At 37.6% G+C, this 23,470-nt stretch overlaps 1 protein-coding gene across 7 annotated transcripts in view; it reads left to right on the top strand.

Annotated features, from left to right (window-relative positions):
• LOC123755409 (serine/arginine-rich splicing factor 5) overlaps window positions 1-23,470 on the top strand; it is a 36,504-nt gene that overhangs the window by 2,220 nt on the left and 10,814 nt on the right. For 3 of the 7 annotated variants that reach the window (XM_045738031.2, XM_045738036.2, XM_045738035.2), the window contains exons 2-6: window positions 4,688-4,822; window positions 6,190-6,260; window positions 7,093-7,260; window positions 11,672-11,746; window positions 19,208-19,277. In XM_045738031.2, the coding sequence (XP_045593987.1) occupies window positions 4,703-4,822; window positions 6,190-6,260; window positions 7,093-7,260; window positions 11,672-11,746; window positions 19,208-19,277 (504 nt within the window). In that variant the 5' untranslated portion in view covers window positions 4,688-4,702. Of the gene's footprint in view, window positions 1-187; window positions 370-4,687; window positions 4,823-6,189; window positions 6,261-7,092; window positions 7,261-11,671; window positions 11,747-19,207; window positions 19,278-23,470 lie in introns of all 7 variants that reach the window. The other 4 variants (XM_045738033.2, XM_045738032.2, XM_069327781.1 and 1 more) reach the window with 4 other exon arrangements.

The following is a 23,470-nucleotide window of genomic DNA, read 5'->3' as shown; positions in this document are numbered from 1 at the left end:
CCAAAGATGTGACGAACTGTGGATACCTCCTAAACAGCTATGTGATAAAATGAATCTAGTTACAGTATTTAAAAAATTAAATTTGTTCCCTGTATCTAATAAATTGTCAAAACCATATTTGTATTTTGTCAATTAGAAATCTCTTGACGGTATTTTTACTAAAATATTCTTTCTGGTGTCTCTTCAGTTTGCCCTTTAACATCCAATGATTTCTCTGATTTGGATGCTTCCTCGTCAGATTGTCAGTGCCAGACCTCTCAACAGATGACAGGTGAATTAGGGGTACTTATCTTGATGAGAGGGGCACCTTCACCCTGGCAGACCTTTACCCCACCTTGAATCTGTTGGTTTACCAGAAAGGAATTCAAAGTAAGTCAAATATGAAGATTTAACAAAGATGACATATCTGATAATTACTGAACAGTTGTGATGCAAGGGAAATATGATGGTTGTTTGAGGACTCGTGCTGAACAATTATTGCATGGGTATGCAATTGTAACTTGGTTGACCTCTTCTGCTCACATTTCATTCGAATCACTGGAATTGCTGGAATTTCACTCTGTGCACCAATTGTATTATAGTAAGAAAGGGAACATACACTCTTTCCATCTGCAATAGTATTTCATAAATTAAATTTTTTTTTCTATTGGGACAGGAAACATAAGTACAGTACTGTAGTTTCTAATAGATAATACAGTATAATCTAAGTTACTTATTATCAGGCCATAAGTGTTCCTTAGACAGAATATCATCATACTCCCCAAGGAATTATGTATTTTAATTACAAAAATTGTTTGGAAAGTTTACTATTTTGATTTTTGTTCCTTGCATTCTTTAATTTTGTTTATATTTGCCATTAATCCTTATAGTACAGTACTCAAAATGAAGAGCGAGTCATGAACAAGAAAACATTTGTTGTACTGGTATACGAGTAAAATATATCGCTAAGCTTTATAAAAAATATATCGCTAAGATTCAAATATGCTTATTTACAGTACAGTATATATATTCTGTATATCGCTTATACCGATGTTATGACGTGTAAACATGCCTTTGTGGAGTTATCAAAATTATAGAAATAGATGTGAGGGGGGGGGTTGAGGATGGCAATTTTAGTACAACCACTTAAGGTGACATTTGATTGTCATTAACAGTAATTTTTAACAGAAATGTTAAAAAAGAGATAAGGAAAGCAAAAAGAAACTATGAAGTTCGCATAGCAGGGCAAGCAAAGACAAATCCTAAAGGGTTTTTTCAGTTATATCGTACTAAGACTAGGGAAAGGATAGGTCCATTAAAAACTGAGACAGGTCAAATAACAGATAGTGATGAAGAGATGAGTAGTATTTTTAATAAATATTTTGTATCTGTATTTACTAAAGAGGAACTTAACAATATGCCTTCAGCCGAACAAGTCTATGTGGGTGGGGACGAGGACAGGTTGACGAGTTTAGCAGTTACCAGGGAGGATGTTCTTAAACAAATAGTAAAACTCAAACCAAACAAATCCCCAGGGCCGGATGAAGTGTTTGCTAGGGTGCTTAAAGAATGCAAAGAGGAGCTTTGTGACCCACTGTCAACCATATTTAATAAATCAATAGAGTCAGGCAGAGTGCCAGAGTTTTGGAAAGTTGCTAATGTGATACCAGTTTTTAAGAAAGGAGATAGATCACTTGCGTCTAACTATCGACCAATTAGCCTAACGTCTATTGTGGGAAAGTTACTCGAATCTATAATAGCAAATAAAATTCGTCTTCATCTTGAAAAACATAAATTAATAATTGAGTCGCAACATGGTTTTATAAATGGCCGTTCATGTTTAACAAATTTGTTATCTTTTTATTCTAGCATTGTTGAGGCAGTTGATAGTGGTAAGGATTGCGATGTTGTATACCTTGACTTTAGCAAAGCTTTTGATACAGTGCCACATGAAAGACTGATTAAAAAAAATAGAGTCTCATGGTATTGGGGGTGCTATATTAAGCTGGATTAGGGCATGGCTATACCAAAGGAAACAGAGAGTTAGTATAAATGGAATCAAGTCAGAGTGGGAAAATGTTGTAAGTGGAGTGCCTCAAGGCTCTGTCCTGGGACCTCTGTTGTTTATAATATATATAAATGATTTAGATTCAGGTTTGAGTAGCAACATTTGCAAATTTGCCGATGATACGAAAATCGGTAGGGAAATTAATTCGGAGGAGGACTCACTATCACTTCAAGTTGATCTAGATAGGGTTTTGAAATGGTCAAAGGATTGGCAGATGCAGTTTAATGCTGATAAATGTAAAGTTCTGAGGTTAGGTAATGATGATAGAGTTACAAGATACGAGCTAGATGGTGTTGTGATTGCGAAGTCGGATTGCGAAAGGGATCTGGGAGTTATGATTAGTAAGAATTTAAAACAAAAGGATCAATGCATAAATGTTCGTAATAAGGCAAATCGGACACTTGGATTTATTAATCGCAGCGTTAGTAACAAGACACCTGGTGTGGTTCTCAAGCTATATCTTGCTCTAGTTAGGCCCCATTTAGATTATGCAGTTCAGTTTTGGTCGCCATATTATAGAATGGATATAAATTCACTTGAACGTGTCCAGCGTAGGATGACTAAGTTAATTCCCCAAATTAGAAATCTTTCATATGAAGAAAGATTAACAAAGCTGTAATATTAATTATAGTTATACTAGCAATTTAGAGAAATCCGTCTCTAAACTATTTAGTATTGTAGTACTGTATTAGCGAAGCACATTTTGTGGAACCCTATCATAGTAAACTGCGTCTGTGAGTGGGTTCATTGTGTACGTGTGCAGACCGTGGCTAGTGAGAGCATAGATGTGGTTAACTGGAGATAAGCGTCATCAGGGTGGGCCTGTGACCGTCGAAGGTCTCTGGACTGAGTGGCCGTGCTGTAAAAAATTAGCAGTCATTAGTTCTCACAGAACTGCTGTGATGCAAATATAATGCCCTCTCCCATCTTGCTGCTGCCTTCCAAACTCTGTGCCAGTTCAAATTCTTTGTAGTGGTGGGAGGGTGTTCCTCTAGTTGGTGAGGTTGAAGTGAAACTTAACTTGCCAACCTTCACCAGTATATATATTTATTTATGCTTCCATACCCAAAGTAAGATAACTAAATTTTTGTTTGTCGTTTTGCTCATGATCTACATGTTTCTGTAACTTAATGAGTATACTGCATGTTTTAATTCCTAATCTGTTCATATCTATTATTAATCCTATTAGATTAATAAGGTTAACACATCTTGAATAATGTAAGAAGAAATAGTAAAATAATGCCATACTTGTAAATCAACACATTTTCATGTATTTATATAACTACATGAAATATATATGCTATGAACAAATCATACATTTGTTCATAGCATATAGATTTGCTATGATTTGTTCATTTGATGCATCACGTTAGTGTGATCTCTGTGTGTAATATATGCTATGATATGCATATATGCCTGGGGACCATTCAGGCTTGTTTGCACATATATTTATATGTGTGTAATGTATCTTGTACTCTATATGGTATAATATACTAAACTTAATATATCTTGAGTAAAAATGATGTAGAAATGCAGTATACAAATTTGGTGCTTTTTAAGAGGCATTCACGCTGATGGTTTTATTTACAGAGTTCAAGCATTTCTTTTAAATGTCAGAGTTGTATGTTTTTATTTTTACTGGGTGTGCCTGGACTACTACTGAGGCTGCTTATTATTTTACCGGCTTGTTTTTATGTTGGGACCACAATTGGCTTCATCAGTGAACAGGTAAAGCTTATATGGGGTCCTTATATGGGTATGTGCTTTCTCTGAAGGAAAGCATCATATCCAATGAAGTTTACTCAACCTTGTTTCTTTTCTTATCTTCGTCAGCACTTTGAACTTCAAACACCATCCCTTGTACTATCCTTATGAACATAAATGCAATGATGACTATCTTAGGTACAAAAATTTCCCATCCTAAAGGATGGTTAGTCATACAGTTCGTTAAAATGTGATCAGTTTCCTGCGGAGGCAATTTTTGATGGGTTAGGAAGGTATCCACAATAACACAGGTGTACAGTAATTACAGCAAAGTGGGATGTAGCTGTGAAAGCCAGGCATGGAAGATGTCTCATCTGTAATACTGTATCAAGTTTTGGTCATGCTGCATAAAAAAGTGTATGATGACTGGGCCCCACAGTTGTTGAATAAAAGGCCTCAATGTGCAGTCTAATAGTTATAATTGCAACAAATATTTTGTAACTAGGATTTTTGAAATCGGGATAGAGTATTGGGTTAACTCCACTTTTATCCTATACAGTATTGGTTATCCTTGCCATTGCTAAAAAAAATAGTTCCAGATTGGTTAGTCTGCAGTTTCATTGGCGTACATGCAAAAATTTAGGATTTGAATAGGCTGTAGAAACAACACATTATATATCCTAATAGTTTCAAACAATTGATTTAATATGGAGTTTACCACTTGTTAGGGCAAAATTGCATTTTAACAATGTTTATCAAAACATGCAGGTCAATAGTTGGAGTTAGAGGTTGTATGGCCTAGTTAAGAATAGTAACTACTGTAATTAGTTTTGATACAAGTTGGTAAGTATTTTCTTTATTCGTTTATGTGAACTGTTTTAGTTATAAACTTGCATGATTCTCCATAACTTAAACATTTTTTTTTTCTATTTCCAGAGTGAAGATAAAAGTATGGCAAGGGTGTATGTTGGAGGATTACATTACAATTGTAAGGAGAGAGATTTGGAGAGGTTTTTCAAGCGTTATGGCAGACTTCGTGATTGTTTGATAAAAAATGGTTACGGATTTGTGGTATGTATGTTTTTGTTGTAAACCATGCTTTTAGCTACATGTCACTTGAGGTTGAGGATCTGTTACCAAGAGAATCTTACTTTTGTATGCATCTCTGTTTAGCATTTCAACTTTTCCTCTTCTCTGCATCTAACTTTAGAATGTTGACACAGTTTTGAAATTATTGGAGCTGGCAAATTGTAAAAAAAAAAAAAATAAAAAAAAAAATTATTTTAAAAGTTAACATTTCAAAGCACTAGAAATGATAAAACCAGAGACTAATGGTTTTGTCATTTATTTTGTGAAAGTTTTTGATTTAATATACTGTACTAGGTCTGTGAAACCAAACTTAGACGTAAGAATTATCAGTTCAGCATCCAGATGAATTTACATACCTTAATTTGAGCATAAACTGCTTGAATGTGTATTATTTCATTAATCAGTATTTCTGAGATGATGGATGATTGAAATACTGGGCTTCACGAGTGTGTGGAGCTCGAGACCTTTGCCGTTCTGTAACTTAGCCAAGTGTTAAAAAAAACTAATGCAGAAACATATGCAAACTTGTCAACTTGCCAAACAATGGTTGTCTATTTTTTTAACTTTTTGGACATTTTGATTCCAAAATCTATTTAAATATGCTGTATTGCAGTATTTGTCAATAAAATCATGCATTTCCTGAAATTGAATTATAGTCCTATGGATGTACATTAAAATACTTTTAAACATATGCTAATTAAAGATCTAGAGTATGATACATTATATAAATCTCCAAGGGTTAAATACAACGTAACTTTTCATATTGCATGTGCAACATTAGCCAATCAACTCGCATCAGGTCTACCTTAATCGTTCCCTATTAGCTTCTTGAAAACTGGAGACTGACTGTTTTTGCTAACCTGGGTATGGGGTGCATAATAAATGAACTAAACTAACTAACTTTATATATTCAACAAGTATATCATTCCATGCTCTAGATAATTTTGATTTTGCTAGTAGTGGCTCTAGATAATTTTGATTTTGCCAGTAGTGGCAATTGACCAGTGTCATGGAATTCAGTAAAGTCGGTTTAGCTTCATTTATTTTGAATTGGTATGGCAAGGTGAATTGATGTCCAATACAGTGCTAATAATATATATATACATATATTGTACAGGAACCTGCACAAGCATGCCATAATAACCCAAGCTCAACACAACTTTGATAATTCAGTGGTTCAATGTCTCTTTATTGCTTAACCTGAAGTCAATTAAAACTTTATATTTTGTATTTCATAATCTTCATGTGTAATTTGTTCAATGTCTAATTATGGGAATTTTCATCTTGTGATCAAATCTTCATTAGCTAACTTTAGGCATTCATTTTGTTGATCCATTTTTAATTTCCAGGAGTTTGAGGATGAGCGGGATGCTGATGATGCTGTGTATGAAATGAATGGCCGTGAGCTTCTCGGTGAAAGGTAGTGCTAACTTTGTTTTCCCTGTTAAGTTTCTATGGTTCAAAGGTCAGATGAAAGCATATTATAAATTTGGATAAACAAAATGTTACCATTATTTGTCATATCTGAAAAAATAATAAAATAGGTCACAATTTTTGTTCTATTCAGGTCAACTCTTTTAAGTTTATAATTAAGTCAAAATATTGCTGGTATAGAATATGCTGTTGGCATTAAGTCTATTTGTCCCTCAGGAGTAAGACTTCATGTGTATTCCTAGATCTTTTTCTCAGAATATAGATTGCTCAATTTCTAAATAACTCAGATTGTTAGGAAACAGGATTACTATAATAATCTAATAAAAGCTCTTTCATTTGACATTTAACAAATGTTAAGTTATGCTTTACTCAATAGATTTCCACTCTATGCAGTGTATTAAGAGGAGTCTGTTGCATTATAAGATTTGATGCCAGTTCTAAGATTTCTGTGATTAGTTGAAAATAAATAATTGAAAACTTCTGGTTGAGCAAAAGTTTATTTGCTGTACCAGAATTTGGTGCTGATTAACTTAAATATCTAAATAAGATATTACTTTCTTTTTTCCACATTATTTTGTATTAATGTGCATGAAAGTGGACTCTCTCTGCTTCCAGTGATAAAAACAAAATCACATTTAATATACAAGCTAGCAAAAACATAGCAAACTTTGGATTCTTACTAAATGCTTTTGCTGTAGATAGTACAGTATGTTCAAACGATGGAGTCCATTATAATCATAAGTTTTCCTTACCTTTTAAATGCATTGTATTTTCATTACGTCCAATTAAATCTTACGGGGTCTTTAAATTTGTTGCAGAGTCACAGTTGAACATGCAAGAGGGCTACCAAGAAGAGGGGGATATTCTGGATTTGGTGGTGGGGGTGGTGGCGGCGGCGGAGGTGGTGGTGGTGGCGGCGGTGGCGGTGGTGGAGGAGGTGGAGGACGTGATCGTGATAGAGATCGTCGGCCTGCTTGGCTTGACAGGTAAGATAAAATTCTGTAAGGTAGAACACTTGAAGGTTGGATATATGCTGATTTTGAATTTGTATTTTTAGTTACATTAAATACAGTGGGTATTTCCAGTTAGGACTTTCTACTGTGTCATTTACATTTGATAACCTGAAAACACCTCAGCAGATTTGCTTCAGTTTTGAAATACAGTACTGTACTTTAGTAGTGTGTGCATGTAACATCACGCTTTGCTGATACCCATATACTTTCGATCAGCCCCTGCCGATCTTCAGATTGTGATTGCGACTGTATCGAACATATCCTAAATAAAAATAACTACTGTATACTTATGCTGTGAAAGTCATACTAAATGTGATAAGTCATCGGGTTTATAATGTTATTAAATGCCACCTAAAAATGTGTGGCAGATTCTAAAGTGTATGTTGTGACCTCCATTCAGAGATTTGTTATCCTTCCATGCAAATCCTATTAAAATAATAGGATTTGCGTGCCTAAAAAGCATGTCTTGTGGGATGTCTCGGTAGATGTACAGTAGATATTAACAGTAGACACCTGTTAATTCATGGCGATAGCTTCTTGGGCTTACTGTAAATTACTTGTATAGTATTTACATATATTGAGAAGTACTGGAAACTATGAATTGGCTGCCAATATCTACACACCAGCCATCACCACAACCACCCAAACACCACCAAACCCCCCCCCCCCTCCCTCAACCATACTCCATCCAACAACCAAATATCCACACCCCCACTCACAAAACACCCCCCCCCCCTCTCAAAACAACACCACCATCCCACTCTCAAAACACCACCACCCCCCACTCACACAGGGAGCCAGCCGGCTGAGCGGATAGCATGCGGGACACGTGAACCTGTGGTCCCTGGTTCGATCCCGGGCGCCAGCGAGAAGTGATGGGCAGTTTCTTTCAACCTATGCCCCTGTTACCTAGCAGTAAATAGGTACCTGAGTTAGTCAGCGGTCACAGACTGCTTCCTGGGGGGGGGGGAGGAAATAGTAGAAACAGTTGAGAGGCGGGCCGAAAGAGCAGAGCTCAAACCCCGCAAGCACAACTAGGTGAATACAAAACACCACTCCTCCCCACTCACACCACCACCATTCCCCTCCCCCACTCACACACCACCACCATTCCCCTCCCCCACTCACATGTCACCACCACCATTCCCCTCCCCCACTCACACGTCACCACCACCATTCCCCTCCCCCACTCACACGTCACCACCACCATTCCCCTCCCCCACTCACACGTCACCACCACCATTCCCCTCCCCCACTCACACGTCACCACCACCATTCCCCTCCCCCACTCACACGTCACCACCACCATTCCCCTCCCCCACTCACACGTCACCACCACCATTCCCCTCCCCCACTCACACGTCACCACCACCATTCCCCTCCCCCACTCACACGTCACCACCACCATTCCCCTCCCCCACTCACACGTCACCACCACCATTCCCCTCCCCCACTCACACGTCACCACCACCATTCCCCTCCCCCACTCACACGTCACCACCACCATTCCCCTCCCCCACTCACACGTCACCACCACCATTCCCCTCCCCCACTCACACGTCACCACCACCATTCCCCTCCCCCACTCACACGTCACCACCACCATTCCCCTCCCCCACTCACACGTCACCACCACCATTCCCCTCCCCCACTCACACGTCACCACCACCATTCCCCTCCCCCACTCACACGTCACCACCACCATTCCCCTTCCCCACTCACACGTCACCACCACCATTCCCCTCCCCCACTCACACGTCACCACCACCATTCCCCTCCCCCACTCACACGTCACCACCACCATTCCCCTCCCCCACTCACACGTCACCACCACCATTCCCCTCCCCCCACTCACTCGTCACCTACCACTCCCTTCACTCGCACAACACAACACCCCCCCCACTCGCAACCCCCCCCCCCCAAACACCACCACTTATCAAACCTCCCACCAATCACCTACCCCTCCCTCTCCCACCATGAACACCAAACACCACCACCTTTCAACCACATGACTAAACAAAATTATGTATTTACTTATCATGGGCTTGAGTACAAGAGAGACTAGCTAGGTCAAGTAGGGGAAAAACACTGGAATGAGGTATGTGATGTACAAAAAGAAGGCTAAAAGTTCGAAAAAAGAGTGGGAGTGATGTGACAAGTGATGTCCCTCAAGGATCAGTACTTGAACAATTGATATCCCTGATTTATGTGAATGAACTCAGTTGGGTGAACGTGTCAATGTTTGCAGATGTAAAGTTATTGCAAATGAAAAATTGCAGGCAATTACAGGAAGACCGACAAACATTAGGATCAATGTTCAGATAAATGACTGCTAAGACTCTAGAAATCCAGAAATGAAAAGTAATAATGTGAAAACTAAATCAGAAACCAGAGAGAATTATCATAAGGATAGAGAGAGAATAGAGTAGATTTTAATACTTCAAGTGGACATTACACCTGACATCTGCATATAAAACAAGTACAGTACACATTCCAGACAGCCTATTTCAGTCTGTGATGCCAGTACTAGATTATTTCAGCATTGAATCCACACCTCAAGCCACACACAAGGCTTGAACAATAATATAGGTTGCTTACAAAGACTTATGACCAAATTAAGAGGACTAGGCTATGATTACAGGTGAAGGGAACTGTCTAGTATTCTTGGATGAGAAAAGGGAGGGAAAATAAGTACATAAGATAGTGAGGGGGGGAATAGACTAAGTGAACATGTACGCCTTTCTTGTACTGTAAGAGTGGTTAGCAAATTAAATGCACTGAAAAGACTGAAAAAAACATTAAAGCCACTTTTACCTGCAAGCAATTTCCACAATATCATTTCCACAAGAAATACCCATGTTAGCTTGGAAACGAGGTAAATCCTTAAATGACATCTCGGTTAAAAGCAAAATTTTCCCTAGCAAACCCACACACCGTAGGGTCAAGGAGGCCCTCTAATATAAATCATTGTTCATGTGAGCAGTCAACCAATCGACTACTTTCCCATTACCATTGTCTACCTACCCACTAATCGGCTACCTTTACCCTGTTGTCCACCTTGTCTGTCCACCACCCACTTAGTCCACCTGCATGTTGCTGACACCCTTGCCCTCGTCCGCCCCCTTGTGCCCCTCCAACCCTAGTCTGCCCCCCATGCGCCGATCTGAGCCTAGTTTGCCCCCGAGCACCTCTCCGAGCCTAGTCTGCCCCATTGTGCCCCGCCGATCCCCATTCCGCCCCACCGACCCTAGTCCGCCCCACCGACACTAGTGCTCTCCTCCGACCCATGTCCGCCCTACGTGCTCATCTCCAACCCAGGTCTTCCCCCCCCCCCTTTCCCCCTGTGTGCCCCTCCGACCCAAGTCTGCCCCCCCCCCCCCCCCATGCATCCCTTTGACCTGAATCTGTCCCGTAGACTCGTGCACCCAATGCCACGTGCCGAGAACTAACTCGTCGAGCTGTTTGCCCATCTGCTGCACTTGTAGTTAGAATTCATCAGTCTGCCAAAATAAGATTGAACACTTTCAATACAAAACGTTTCTAGTTACTGATTGACTCTGGATATCTGGAACTTCCTCTACACATTAATATTACAGGAAATTAGTGCCACAAAATAAGTCATAATATTTTTATAGACTTCAAGGAATAACCCATAGTCACATTGCCAGTTGATTATGTCCTGGTAATAAAAAAATTTCACCAGCATCATGCCTAGTTAATGTGCAAATAGTTTTTGCATCATCTTGCATGATGTAATATTTTGCATCAATATTTGCATCAACGTTTTTGCATCAATATTTGCCCATCTTGGCTGAACTCTCCCATTCAATAACTTGCTCGTATGCACTAGTTCAATGTGCTTTTTTTTTCTTGCCATCCTAAAGTCTGTTGTTTTTTAAGTTTTCATTGTCTAATGTGATCAGATGTTCATTTAAACCCATGCATTTTTGGGCTAATTTAGTCATTTCATTTTGCAGACAGTCGAAAGCTGAAGCTTTAAATTTTCTGATCGCACTTCAGTAATTTCTTAAAATAGAGCAAGTCTCCATTATATCTATTTCTCTAACTTACCCAGCAGTAATAGGTACACGTGTTAGTCAACTGTTGTGGGTCGTATCCTAAGGGATGGTCGATACTATGAAACATCCGAGACTGGACAAAAATAAAAACCCTAGAGGGAATGGTGCCACAGGCTTTGTTGGGCTGCTCTCACATGCGTGGTTATCACGAATATTAAAACTCGTAATTGAAGGTGATGCGCAAATAAATACTGAAGTATAAATTCAATAATCGTAAATAAAGCGTTTCGTGAACGACGGATACGTTGAATTAACCGGTGTCAACTGTAATAGGTTATCTGGTTTATCTTTTTATTGGATACCAGCCGAAAAGCAGCGGAGAGAGGAATGGATAGCAGCAATTCGAAGAGAAAGATGGCATCCCACAAAACATTTGGCTGGTAAGAGTTAATGTAATTTCTTGATCATGACAAAATAACAAAAGCATGTATAATATTGTATGACTCTTTGTAACTTCGATTTATTAGCTACGTACATTTGCACACTTATCATGTAGGTCTAGGTATCCAGGCCAAATTTATTGAATCACCACACTTGCCACACAATTAGTTCATAAACAATTGATTGTGGCCTTAGGCATGATCCCTTGTATCCTTCCTTGTTACTGCCTTCTGCTCTTAACTGTACTTGACTAAGGTTGTGATGTGCTTTTCTGTTTCATTTTAGAGGGTAAATTCCCTGGTGAAAAATAGGGTGCCGGCTTATGCAAGCTTGTCTTCATGCAAGTTGTATACAGTACTTAAGATTTTTCAACATACAATCAATATTTCTCTATGTAACAAGCCCTAGAAGTAAAAACGCCATACCTCGATACAAATATTTGCAGAGTAAGAAACTACCTAGAACATGAGTTAGGAAGAAAGATAATGTCACTACTGTATACATAATTATACAGTATGCGTTATAAAAATCAGGAAGGTTTCCCCAAGTAGTGATATTTTTCATTGATTCTAACAGACTAGACTATCAAATACTGAGGGATAAAAATCTGAAAGAGATTGATATTTTTTCTAATTAGTCTTGAGGACTGATACTTTGTGTAGTTACTCTGTGATGAACTTAATTTTTTCAAATGTATTAAATACAACATCAGCATATCAAAACTAGTGTATGCAAATTTAGTTTAACTAAAAAAATTGACATTTATTAGCCAATTTGTTGTTCGCTGGTGGTTTGCCACCTTGGGCATATAAAAATCGATTCCTGCAGTTAGACTATTCGTAATTACTACATTCCTGACTTTTTAAATATTAAAGATTTATACTTAACCCATACAATTTCTTGGGTTTATGTATATAGTAAAAATTTGTGTATCAAGAACTCATTAACATGCTGCTAAGAACATTCCATGCCATGTAGATGGGATTCATTTCATTTTTGAAGTACAGTAAGTGGCATTGCATAAGTGCAATGTGGTCAAGCTTGAATGAAAACAGGTTGGAAGTGCTTGGGTATATATTGTTGCCATCTAGACATGCAAGGCAAGGCTGTCAGGCCTTGTAGAAAAAACTCCTTGAAGCTTATGGCTGATGTTAATCTGCTTTGGATTTTTATTTCTTAAAGACGTACATAATATAAGTACACTATATGGAGTGCATTGGTCAATCCTGCCATCAAAATTTTTTCAATCGATAATATCGATGCTGAACTATGCATCTGTCGTTTTTGTTTTTTGATCAAGTAATTGACTTAAAATTTTGTTTATGATGTACTTAAGGCAAGTACTGTACTCCTTTAAAGTGAGGAGAGCTGGAGCTCCATATTATCATTGACAATCACACAAAATATTCTGCATTACTCCAGGGGATTTTTGGTTCTCATTTTATGCAAAGTCTTACATAGGAGGACTTTTTATAAGAACATTGCTATACTACAGTGTTTATATGTGGGAAATGTTTAGGATGCTCAAGCTGCTTTTACATTTGTAATAAGTTCTATATTTTAAACATAATGGTAAATTAAGTTTAAAATGTGTTTTTGCAAATGTAACAATTTTTTTTTCTTAGGTGTACTGTAAAGAGATGCAAAACATATACTTGAATATTAATCTACTGTTAATTAAAAAAGTCCAATTGCATCAAATCCAAATAAATTCCATAATTTGATTACTAATGCAATGACAATTTAAATATTAAAGGAGATGAGCAAAACTTATCAAATATAAAAAATTTTATGAGATGTATAATTAGATGTGAAAATAAATAAGACTTTACCAGTTAAATATTTATACATTTTCATACAAAACGTCTTATGAATTTGTTAATGAATATTTTCATGTCTCCCTGTAGTGTTTTCTGTGGTTTGCAAATGCCGAGGACATGTTTCTAAAATATTTAATTCGGTTATTTATATAAATTTATATTGGTTTGTTAGAGTACCAGTGTACCTTTCATATTTAAAGCTTCTAGATTAGATTTTTATTATGTTAGATCACATGAGTAATGAGCCAAGTCTTTGTAGTATAATTTTTTCAAAATTTGAGTAAACCGTTTGTCTAGAGGATGTTGTTTTGAGCGAGATGGTTCATTTGATACGAAGTTTTTGAAGCAAGTGCCTCAATTTACACTTACACTATTATATTTCATTTACATGTAAAGCTGAAAGGTAAGGATATGCAGTCTTCATTGGTAACCTGAAGATTGATGCGCTATATCTTTGCATTTCCCACACAAAGATTCTGGGGTGAATAATATCCACAAAGCTCACCAAATATGACAGATTTCTTAAAAAAGAAACAGTATAAGGGGACTATTTTTTAGGGTGGTAGTATAAGGGAACTATTTTTTAGGGTGGTACTTTTGTTTGTAATATTTTTAGATTTGCTGTATTCCCCTTGACTTGGATGGTGTGGATATATACTTAAACAGCTAAAGATAATAAGTGGGATATCTTTACTTTATTGGGCATGACTCCCAAGGTTCTTCTACCCATCTGTTCTAACATCCAACTGATCCTGGCATTCTGGGAGTTGCTTAGGAGGGCCACACTTTACGGTGCAAGAGGCGTCACATTGCATTCCAACAGTTGTCAACTGTTCCTTTGCATAGTCTTCCCCTCCTTTCTCCAACTCCTGCAAAGTCTCAGGCTGATATTTTTAGAGAATTATCAATTTAAAGTTGTTAATTACTTTGAAAACTTAGGTGCTCACTTATTAATGATTACAGGGGGATTAAGATCTATCTCTTTATGCTGATTGATGAAGATTAAGTAACATTTGATTTTTTGTTCCTGTGTCTGTTTCGTATTTCTTGGATTTTGTGAATGCCTGTATTAAAAACAAAATTTTCATATTTATTTGAATTATAAAAATTAGCCAAAATCTCGCTTTGTGATTTAAACTACAAAACTGGCTTTATTTGGATGTTTTTTCATCCCTCCTATTCCTTTTATTTGCCTTCTTTGTCCTTTTCCTTCCTCTTTTATAAACTCTTCTGTGCTGTATTCTTTTGTGACTTTTTCTTCCTTGCCTCAACTCGCTAACCTTTTCACTGTTGCATATTTGGAAGTTTTATATACTGGTGAAAACAAGAAAGCTAAACAAATTTAGCTTACACATTAAGATTCTAGTTAAAAAAAAATTTCTTTTATAAAAGTAGTACAGGTATTTAAAAATACTGACTAAATATTATAATACAAAAACTATACTCTTACCATTATATAATGGAGCCCAGACACATGATTCCAGTCCTTACATAATCTCCAGACATATCATATACAGTATATATATATACTGATTTTTAAGAATTTTTTGTTTACAATTTGTGTATTTGGTTTTTAAAGTTTTTTATTATTATTAATTTCCAGGAAGTTGTTCTTATCACATAAACCATGAAAAAGTTTGAACACTTTCATTGACTCGTCAATGCGTTCCTGCATTTCAGCCATCTTAGGATCCCTCTCAGTGACACTTAAAATGTTTATACTGTACTGTACATGTACTCTGGGCATTTTCTCACTTCTCACAAGGTCAAAATGTTTGCAGAATTGTTATATGATAATAGAATTTGCATGGCAGTGCAAATTTTATGGAAATTTTTAATTAGGATTTCTAAAAATAATTGTCAAGATAATGGAAACGTGCACACAGTTACTGTAGAAAGAAAGCAAATACCCAGTATACTTTATACTTTTCCAGCAGGTAATTTGCAAAGGATAGTCAAAATTCTGTGCAAATTGTTATTTTGAGTGTTGGCCAAGGTGATCTTTGGAGGGTCCCCTAATTAGCTATACCTACATTTATATTATTATAATTATACTATACCTACTATACAAAATTTTTTTTTTTTTTTTTTTTTGTTAATTTAGAGATTGATGATATATTTTAGCATCACCAGAAAGCTAGTGTAAATACAGTATAGTTAAATATCAAGACTTCCACAACTGTGGTGCGAGTTAAGATTGAAAGAAGTGCATCAGCAATTTTTTACGCGATTGATTTTGATGCAGTTTTTTACGTGTATGCGATCATGTCGCTAACAGAAGGCTGCCTCCAATATATTTTTAACTTGGATCTCTAAATCTGAGCATGATTATAGAATGTGGAAAATTTTGTTTTGAATTTTGTTTGAATTTTATCATTGTCACTTGCATCTCCTTTTCTCATCCCTTTACTTCCAATTTATTCCCTTTTCCCTGCTCTTGCATCTTTCCCACTGGTTTCCTCATCTTGATCAAGCTCTGAAGATGAATTTGGGTATTCAAGCTGGGCTTTGCAATACATAGACCTACTAGTTGTTTCCTTTCACTTGTCACTAAATTATAAATGGTATTACTCATGTGTGGTTTTTGGTGGCCTTTTTATCCGTATTGTTTCTAATATTTATAACCTTCCCCCCCCATAAAAGTGGGAATTGGAGTGATCATGAATGATCCATTAGAATGTTCTGTATTTTAAGATATGAAGCTTCCTTTTACCGGATTCATAAAAAAGTTAAAAATGAATAATATAGGTTGGTGGCATAATGTTGTATACATGTGAAAAATGGGTTATGCATGTGGAGTACAAGTCACTTGACTGCAAGTTTGTGAAGAGCAGTTTGAGATGGTTCAGGTATATTGAAGAAATGGATGATGGTAGACTATTGGAGAGAGTATTCAGTTAGAGGATGGAATGCTAGTGAGGTTAGCGCACATAGTGAACAAGTGTGAGGAAGCTGGGAGTGAGTATGAACAATGCACTGAATATTTACATAGTGAACAAGTGTGAGGAAGCTGGGAGTGAGTATGAACAATGCACTGAATATTTAGGTGGACAAGGTTAGGTGGAAGTGGTTTGTAAGAAACGTGAATGTATTTGTACATGAATTACTGTAGTGCCTATGACAATCCACAAGGAGCCCTTTTGCTACTTGGTCTTATGTAAGTAATGCGGGCTACTGTGGAAACTGCTGAATCGTGGTAGTGCTGGTTTTATCTATAATGGTATTTATTGTATTATGAATGATATAAACAGTGGAAGAGATAATTTGTTAATGTTTAATATCGGTAACAATACTTTTCTATATTGCGCCTCTTTCATTTTCCTGGCTGAAAAATTGGGTAATAAATATTTATGTATTTGTAAGAGTCAATGATTGTCTTGGTAAATACTGTATTCTTAAATTATGCTATTTCCCACAGGAGCTGTATAGCTTGGGAGGGGGTTGGGGGGGAGGGGCAGTTGAAGAAAAATTATATTATGTGATTGGCAATGCCTTCATTTTAACAAGTCATTGCCTGATGATTTTTTTTTCCTTGTATTTGGCCATTGTTTGTTGTCCATAGTTCAACAATGTAAACATAAATATTTAATAACTTTAATAAAATATTCATGTTAGTGATTTATTTGTAGGAACTGACATTGCATATTAAATATAGCCACTAATACAAAACATTTAGGGGGTCCCCTTGTAATGGTTGGGCTGGGAGGAGCTGGTGGGTGGATAAAACAGGGTATAATATAGGGACTGCTTAGGCAAAAGCTACAACCTAGTGAGTGAGAGTCTTTATAGACAGTGAGAGTCTATAAAGTAGCCAGTCTAGCTGTTTTGGAATACTGTATAGCTTTCTTCATAGTGTGCTGGCTTTTAGTGCTCATTAACCCTTCAGCAGCACATATTATCTGGTGATGGGTAGGCTAATTATGGTCAAAGTGGGCACCTCATCAGATGATGGGATTCCCCCCCCCCTTCCCCCGGCCAAGTTGCTCCTGCCTCCCCTCCCCTCCCCCCGGCCAAGTTGCTCCTGCCCCCCCTCCCCTCTGCTCCTAACCCCCTCCCCCTGCTCCTGCCCCACCCCTTCCCCCTGCTCCTGCCCCACCCCTTCCCCCTGCTCCTGCCCCACCCCTTCCCCCTGCTCCTGCCCCACCCCTTCCCCCTGCTCCTGCCCCACCCCTTCCCCCTGCTCCTGCCCCACCCCTTCCCCCTGCTCCTGCCCCACCCCTTCCCCCTGCTCCTGCCCCACCCCTTCCCCCTGCTCCTGCCCCACCCCTTCCCCCTGCTCCTGCCCCACCCCTTCCCCCTGCTCCTGCCCCACCCCTTCCCCCTGCTCCTGCCCCACCCCTTCCCCCTGCTCCTGCCCCACCCCTTCCCCCTGCTCCTGCCCCACCCCTACCCCTGCTCCTGCCCCACCCCTTCCCCCTGCTCCTGCCCCACCCCTTCTCCCTGCTCCTGCCCCACCCCTTCTCCCTGCTCCTGCCCCACCCCTTCCCCCTGCCCCACCCCTTCCCCCTGCTCCTGCCCCCCCTTCCCCTGGCCGAGTTGTTCCTGCCCCCCCCCCCCTTCCCTCAACCGAGTTGTTCCTGCCGGGGGTAAAATGGTTAAAAATATGGATTCGTTCAGATTACTTTTGAGATTGGGTTTTCCAATATACAAATTACCAAGCTCTTACAGCATAAGTATTCCTTTTCAACAATCGATGGGCATCCTCAAGCCTTCATCAATTCAGAGTGGTTTGAGCTTGCAAATCCAAGAATGTAACTGTTAATTTGTTCATTTACATGCAATCAAAAATTTTCTCTTGCATCTGAACTCTGCCATCCCGCATCTTTTATTTCCTGCCAGAAAACCAGTCTTGTATAGTACTGCATTTTCAAAAGGTTTGATTATACTATACTTAAAGTTCACACCCTTCTAATGCCCTTGTTTTAACAACTCTTGACATAAACCATCCACATTACAATATTGTACATACAGAACAAAATTACATTTTCTATTTCATTTCTCATTAATTCATACACACTCTTGACTACATTTTTAGAATAGGATTAATAGAAATTTCCATTACAGTAATGAAAGAATTGATAATATAAGAAATGCTATAGTGTTTTTACTGTCTTTATTAAGGGGGAGTTTTTCTAAAGGCAAAATCAAATAGGGTATTCAATCCAAGCCAGTGTGGGTTGTATTCACAAAACATTAAGGTAATGAAGTGAATAATGTATAATGGGTGCTGTTGTGAAACTTAGGATGTTAGAAATGACTTAGATATTTGGTAGATAATTATCTTAGGTAGATAATTGTAGATATTTTAATATCAGCAGTTGTGATATGGTTTGGATGATGTTTTATTCCACTGGACTGAATTTGTGATTAAAGGTCTAACATGGCCTGGGTCTCTTGTCATGTTGTGGAGTTTTGGGTATTCATTTTTTAGTAAAAGCTGTTTTTATCATTTGAGAATGTTTTGAAAGGGAACATACTTATTTGAAAGAATTTGTTAAATGAATGGAAATATAGGAACTTTGTTAATATGTGCAACAGGAATAACACTATAACAGCAGAAAGCGGGTTTAGTTAGAGATAAAATTTGTGGTAAATCGTTGTTCATTAAACTATTAAGTTAAAATTTCTTTACCTTCCTAGGTATGGCCCACCAACCCGGACACCCTACAGGGTCATCGTTGAAAACCTTTCATCACGCATCAGTTGGCAGGTGGGTCCATATGCAAGATGTTTGTCTCCAGCCTTCCAGACACACTTCACTCATGAGTATCTCCTGCCAGTATGGGGATACATGTGGAGTCAATAATGGTCTCAAAAGTATATGTGAACTTAATCCTACATATACATTAGTTGCAGATCAGGCAGTTGAGAAACTGTTAACTGTATTAAGGGAGTTGGTGTGTGTAATGGGTCCACATGATTGCCAGCCTTGTCCATTGTGGTATTTCCCGGTTGAAACCTGATGAAACAAGAAGGGAGCTGCCTGGAAAGGAAGATTTAAGTTAAACTGTTAATATTTAAAATTTGTTATACTTCAGTAGGCAGCTATTGACTATTGACACCATTATTTATTCTGTTAGGGATAAATTTACCGTTGAATGTCTAACCATATAAAAAAAATACCGTGTTTGCAAATTCTGTAGTTTATTTAGGGAACATTAGTGAGGAGGGGGGTAATGTTTAATAAGGAAGTTAACATTTGACCTACACAAACTTTGGGATTTTATAGGATACAAATCTATTCTGCTCATGAAAAGAAAATGAAGCCTAAACAATGTATCCTATTGGCATTTGTTTATTTTACCAGCTTCCTCATGTTTATTATTTTTCATGAGTTGGCTAAGCATGTAGAGATATTGAAAGGCAAACCAAGTAATTTTTAGTTGCAAAACTAAATTCCCCGTTGTATGTGTGTTAAAAACATAATATGTATGTACTTACATACACACTTAAAGAACTATTTAAAAGATGAAGATCAAATTCATTGTCCAAGTCACAAAATATTTTTTTTAAACATGCATGACAAAATTACTTGTTATTCTTTTGGGTGGAGTTTATACTTTCTCATACGACCCAACATTTGTTTGTTATTCCTGTTCACCATACATTCTTCGATCGTCAGCTTAACATTTCCAACTTCCCTTCTTTATGCCTCTGTAATGCTGTAAGCCTTCACTTTGCATAAGTGTTCCCAAACTTGTGCAACCAAACCATTTTGGTGCTGTTCTAATATGACTGACCTGGTTATTTAAACTTTTAGATTACAATCACGAATCACGGTAACACCCAAGTGTTCTGTACTTCATTAGGTTTTTTAAGGTGGCACTGTAATTCACTGGTGGCAGACGTTATCAAAACAACACGTCAAAAAATTAAGAAACTACGACGTTTTGGTCCATCCTGGACCATTGTCGTGTAATTATATGACTTGATAGGAGGACAGACTGAAACAACGTTCCTTCATTTTTTTGTCTGGTTTAGATATCTTGCCTATTGTGATTCATTGTCCGCTTATTAACACCCATTTTAATTTGTGCATTAATTTGTCAGCTGCTAAGTTTAACCGTGTTCCAATAGCGCATTTGCACGCGATCTAAACCAAATTAACCCCAAAACATTCTACCATATATTTCTTTTGCATCATAATGCAGATTCAAATATTGTGCTTCATGGGTGGACAGATTGACCTACTCTGCTGCATGACCTAGTCACATAAAAAGTAGAATCCCCTACACAGATTAATGTATGCTTAACTTACAATATTTATTGAATAAATTTTCAAGTTATTTCTTCTACAGAGATATAGATAATCATTTACTCTTACACAACTCATTAAATCCATACTTCTTGAAGCACATCAAGTATTGAGACAAAACAAAACTAGTGAATACCTACCAGTGGCTACAGGGAAGTGATGGATGTGGGAAGTTGTGGATGGAAATGGCTTTTAAGAACTTTACCTTCAGTGCATTCCATTTGCTGACCACTTGTACAGGGAATATGAACTTTCTTGCATCTGTGACTCAACTGTTCATCCAGTTTCCTCTTATGTGTCCCCTGTCTTACCATCCTTTTATTTTAAATGGGCTTCCTTTGTCCACTTTGTCTCTTTCCCTCAGGATCTTCTATATAGTGATCATATCACTTTCTAATTTCTTCTCTGGCTGTGAGGGTGAGTTCTCAACTTGCTCTCATAGCCAAGTTCTATCCATTCTTGTACTAATTGCAGTATTCTTTGTGCTTACAAGGTGCGAGTCCTGTGCCGGTGTTGCATATTTAAGTAATAGTCTCATATAGGCATTGTTTATGAACTTCAAAGTTTCCATGTTTAGACTTTTAAAAGATTCTTTTTTTGTTTGCTAATTTTCCATATGCTGCTGATGTTATTCTGTTCACATAAGCTGGTGTTAGTATTGATTATTTCTACTCCCAATATCTTATTGCTTCTTGTAGTTATCTTTGGCATCCTTGGTGATATTTAGCGCCCTCTGATTATTTTGCGTATTTGATGGTGCTACATAGCCTTCCCGGTTTGGTGCCTTCTTTTGATAATTACTTACTTACTTGTAGTTATCTTCCCCACATGGTGTAGTTAAATACAGGTCTCCTATTTCATTTACCCATTTTCATTACTTATTTGGATTGAATTCCAGCTGCCATTCTGAAGTTTGTCAAGGTCTTCTTGCAACACCCTACAGTCCTTTTCAGTGCTTACTCTCATTAACTTTACGTCATCTGCAAGCATCAGCATGTATGAGTTCACTCCCTCTGCAAGGTTATATACCTAAATTGAAAGAGCAATGGTGCTAAGACAAAGCCCTGTGGAACACCCCTTTCCATTCCTTTCAGCCCCGACATATACTCTGGCTATATCCCTTTTGTTTCCTATCCATCAAGTACTCCATACCAAGTCCAGTGCCTTTCCTGTTATCCCTGCTTGTCTCTCCATCTTGTGTTCTTGTCTTTTGTGAGGAAGTTTCTCAAAATCTTTCCTTCTCATCTTATTTTGGTGACCATCATAGAATTCAGTCAAGTTTGTTAAGCATGATTTTCCCCTCTGAATCTGTGTTGTGCCGAAGTTATAAAATTTCCATTGTATCCCTCTCTTGAGAGGATCAGTTCTGTAGTAGTTGGATTATGCAGTACATACAGAAAATAAAATCATGCCTAACTAACATGATTTTATAACACCCAAAAATAAAGGAAGAAAACGAATGTTAAGTAGAAATAATGGGGAAGAAATGACTGAGTAACATTGAGTAAGATGCCTGTTAAACAGGAAACAATGGGATATAGTAATACATGTCAGGCTGGAGAAGAGTGGAAATGTTACTATAAAAGACACAATTTGTCACAACAATTAGGAGGAAGAGCTCCCAGAACTCCATCCAGGTACAAACCATGTACAGCACAACATAACTCTCCATCAAATGACCTCCACTCCACCAAAACCCCTCAATAGTACTTGTACATCAACCCAACCATGACATCACCACTTAAAATCATAGGAATGTAACACAATATTTTCCATATTAGCTTAATTTAGTAGATTGCAAGGTTTTCCTGAATGCATTCTTCATATATGGAGGGTCTTAATGTAATTTTAATTCCCCCCTTCTCTCATAACATCCTGGCAAGCATGTAGTGCTCCTCATCAACATTTTACCGATCTTCCCTTGCTAGCATTTAATTTTTTGTTTATTTTCATACTTGATAGTTTTGAGATAGTTTTATAATTATTATTTGCTGTATTAGTTATCTCCAGTAAGATTATCTTATTTCTTGTGATAATTATTTATTTCCAATATTATGGTGACCATACGATAACTAGGGAATGCCATTACACGTCATTGAGAATTGATCTCTTAATGAATACAAGTAAGGAGCATACTTACTGTTACTTGACCATGTAGTCACCTTGTAGATTTTTAGGAAGTTTTGCATTAGTCGTTTATATATAATTATTAAAATATGTAATTATTAAAATACACGCATACATATATATTTATACATTGCTAAGATGGTTATAGATTTCTTATTTTTAATTTGGAATGTGTTTTAGATCCATACTCTATAATATGGAATTTTGGCATGACTCATTATTATGATGAAGTTTATATTTTTCATATCTGCAAAGAGAAGTTTGTAGGCCTCTGAAGAGTATCTCAGAACCCAACTAGTATTTTTTAACAGCTTATTGGGTTTTACTTAGTGTTATATAACCACACATTATTTTTGGTCTCTGGTCAGACTGACCAACATAAGTTTTTTATTTATATTGATTGGCTACAGAACAGACTAAATAGGAGACTTGAATGACAGTACAGTTATTGAAAGTATGCAGCTGTAGTCAAAACAGAAAGATGATGTAAAACTAGCTGTAACACCAGAGGCATGCACAAA

The sequence above is a fragment of the Procambarus clarkii genome, chromosome 20 (genome assembly GCF_040958095.1).
Source record: "Procambarus clarkii isolate CNS0578487 chromosome 20, FALCON_Pclarkii_2.0, whole genome shotgun sequence".
Lineage (NCBI taxonomy): Eukaryota > Metazoa > Arthropoda > Malacostraca > Decapoda > Cambaridae > Procambarus > Procambarus clarkii.
The sequence above is the reverse complement of the archived record's forward strand: the minus strand, read 5'-3'. Positions and strand labels throughout refer to the sequence as shown.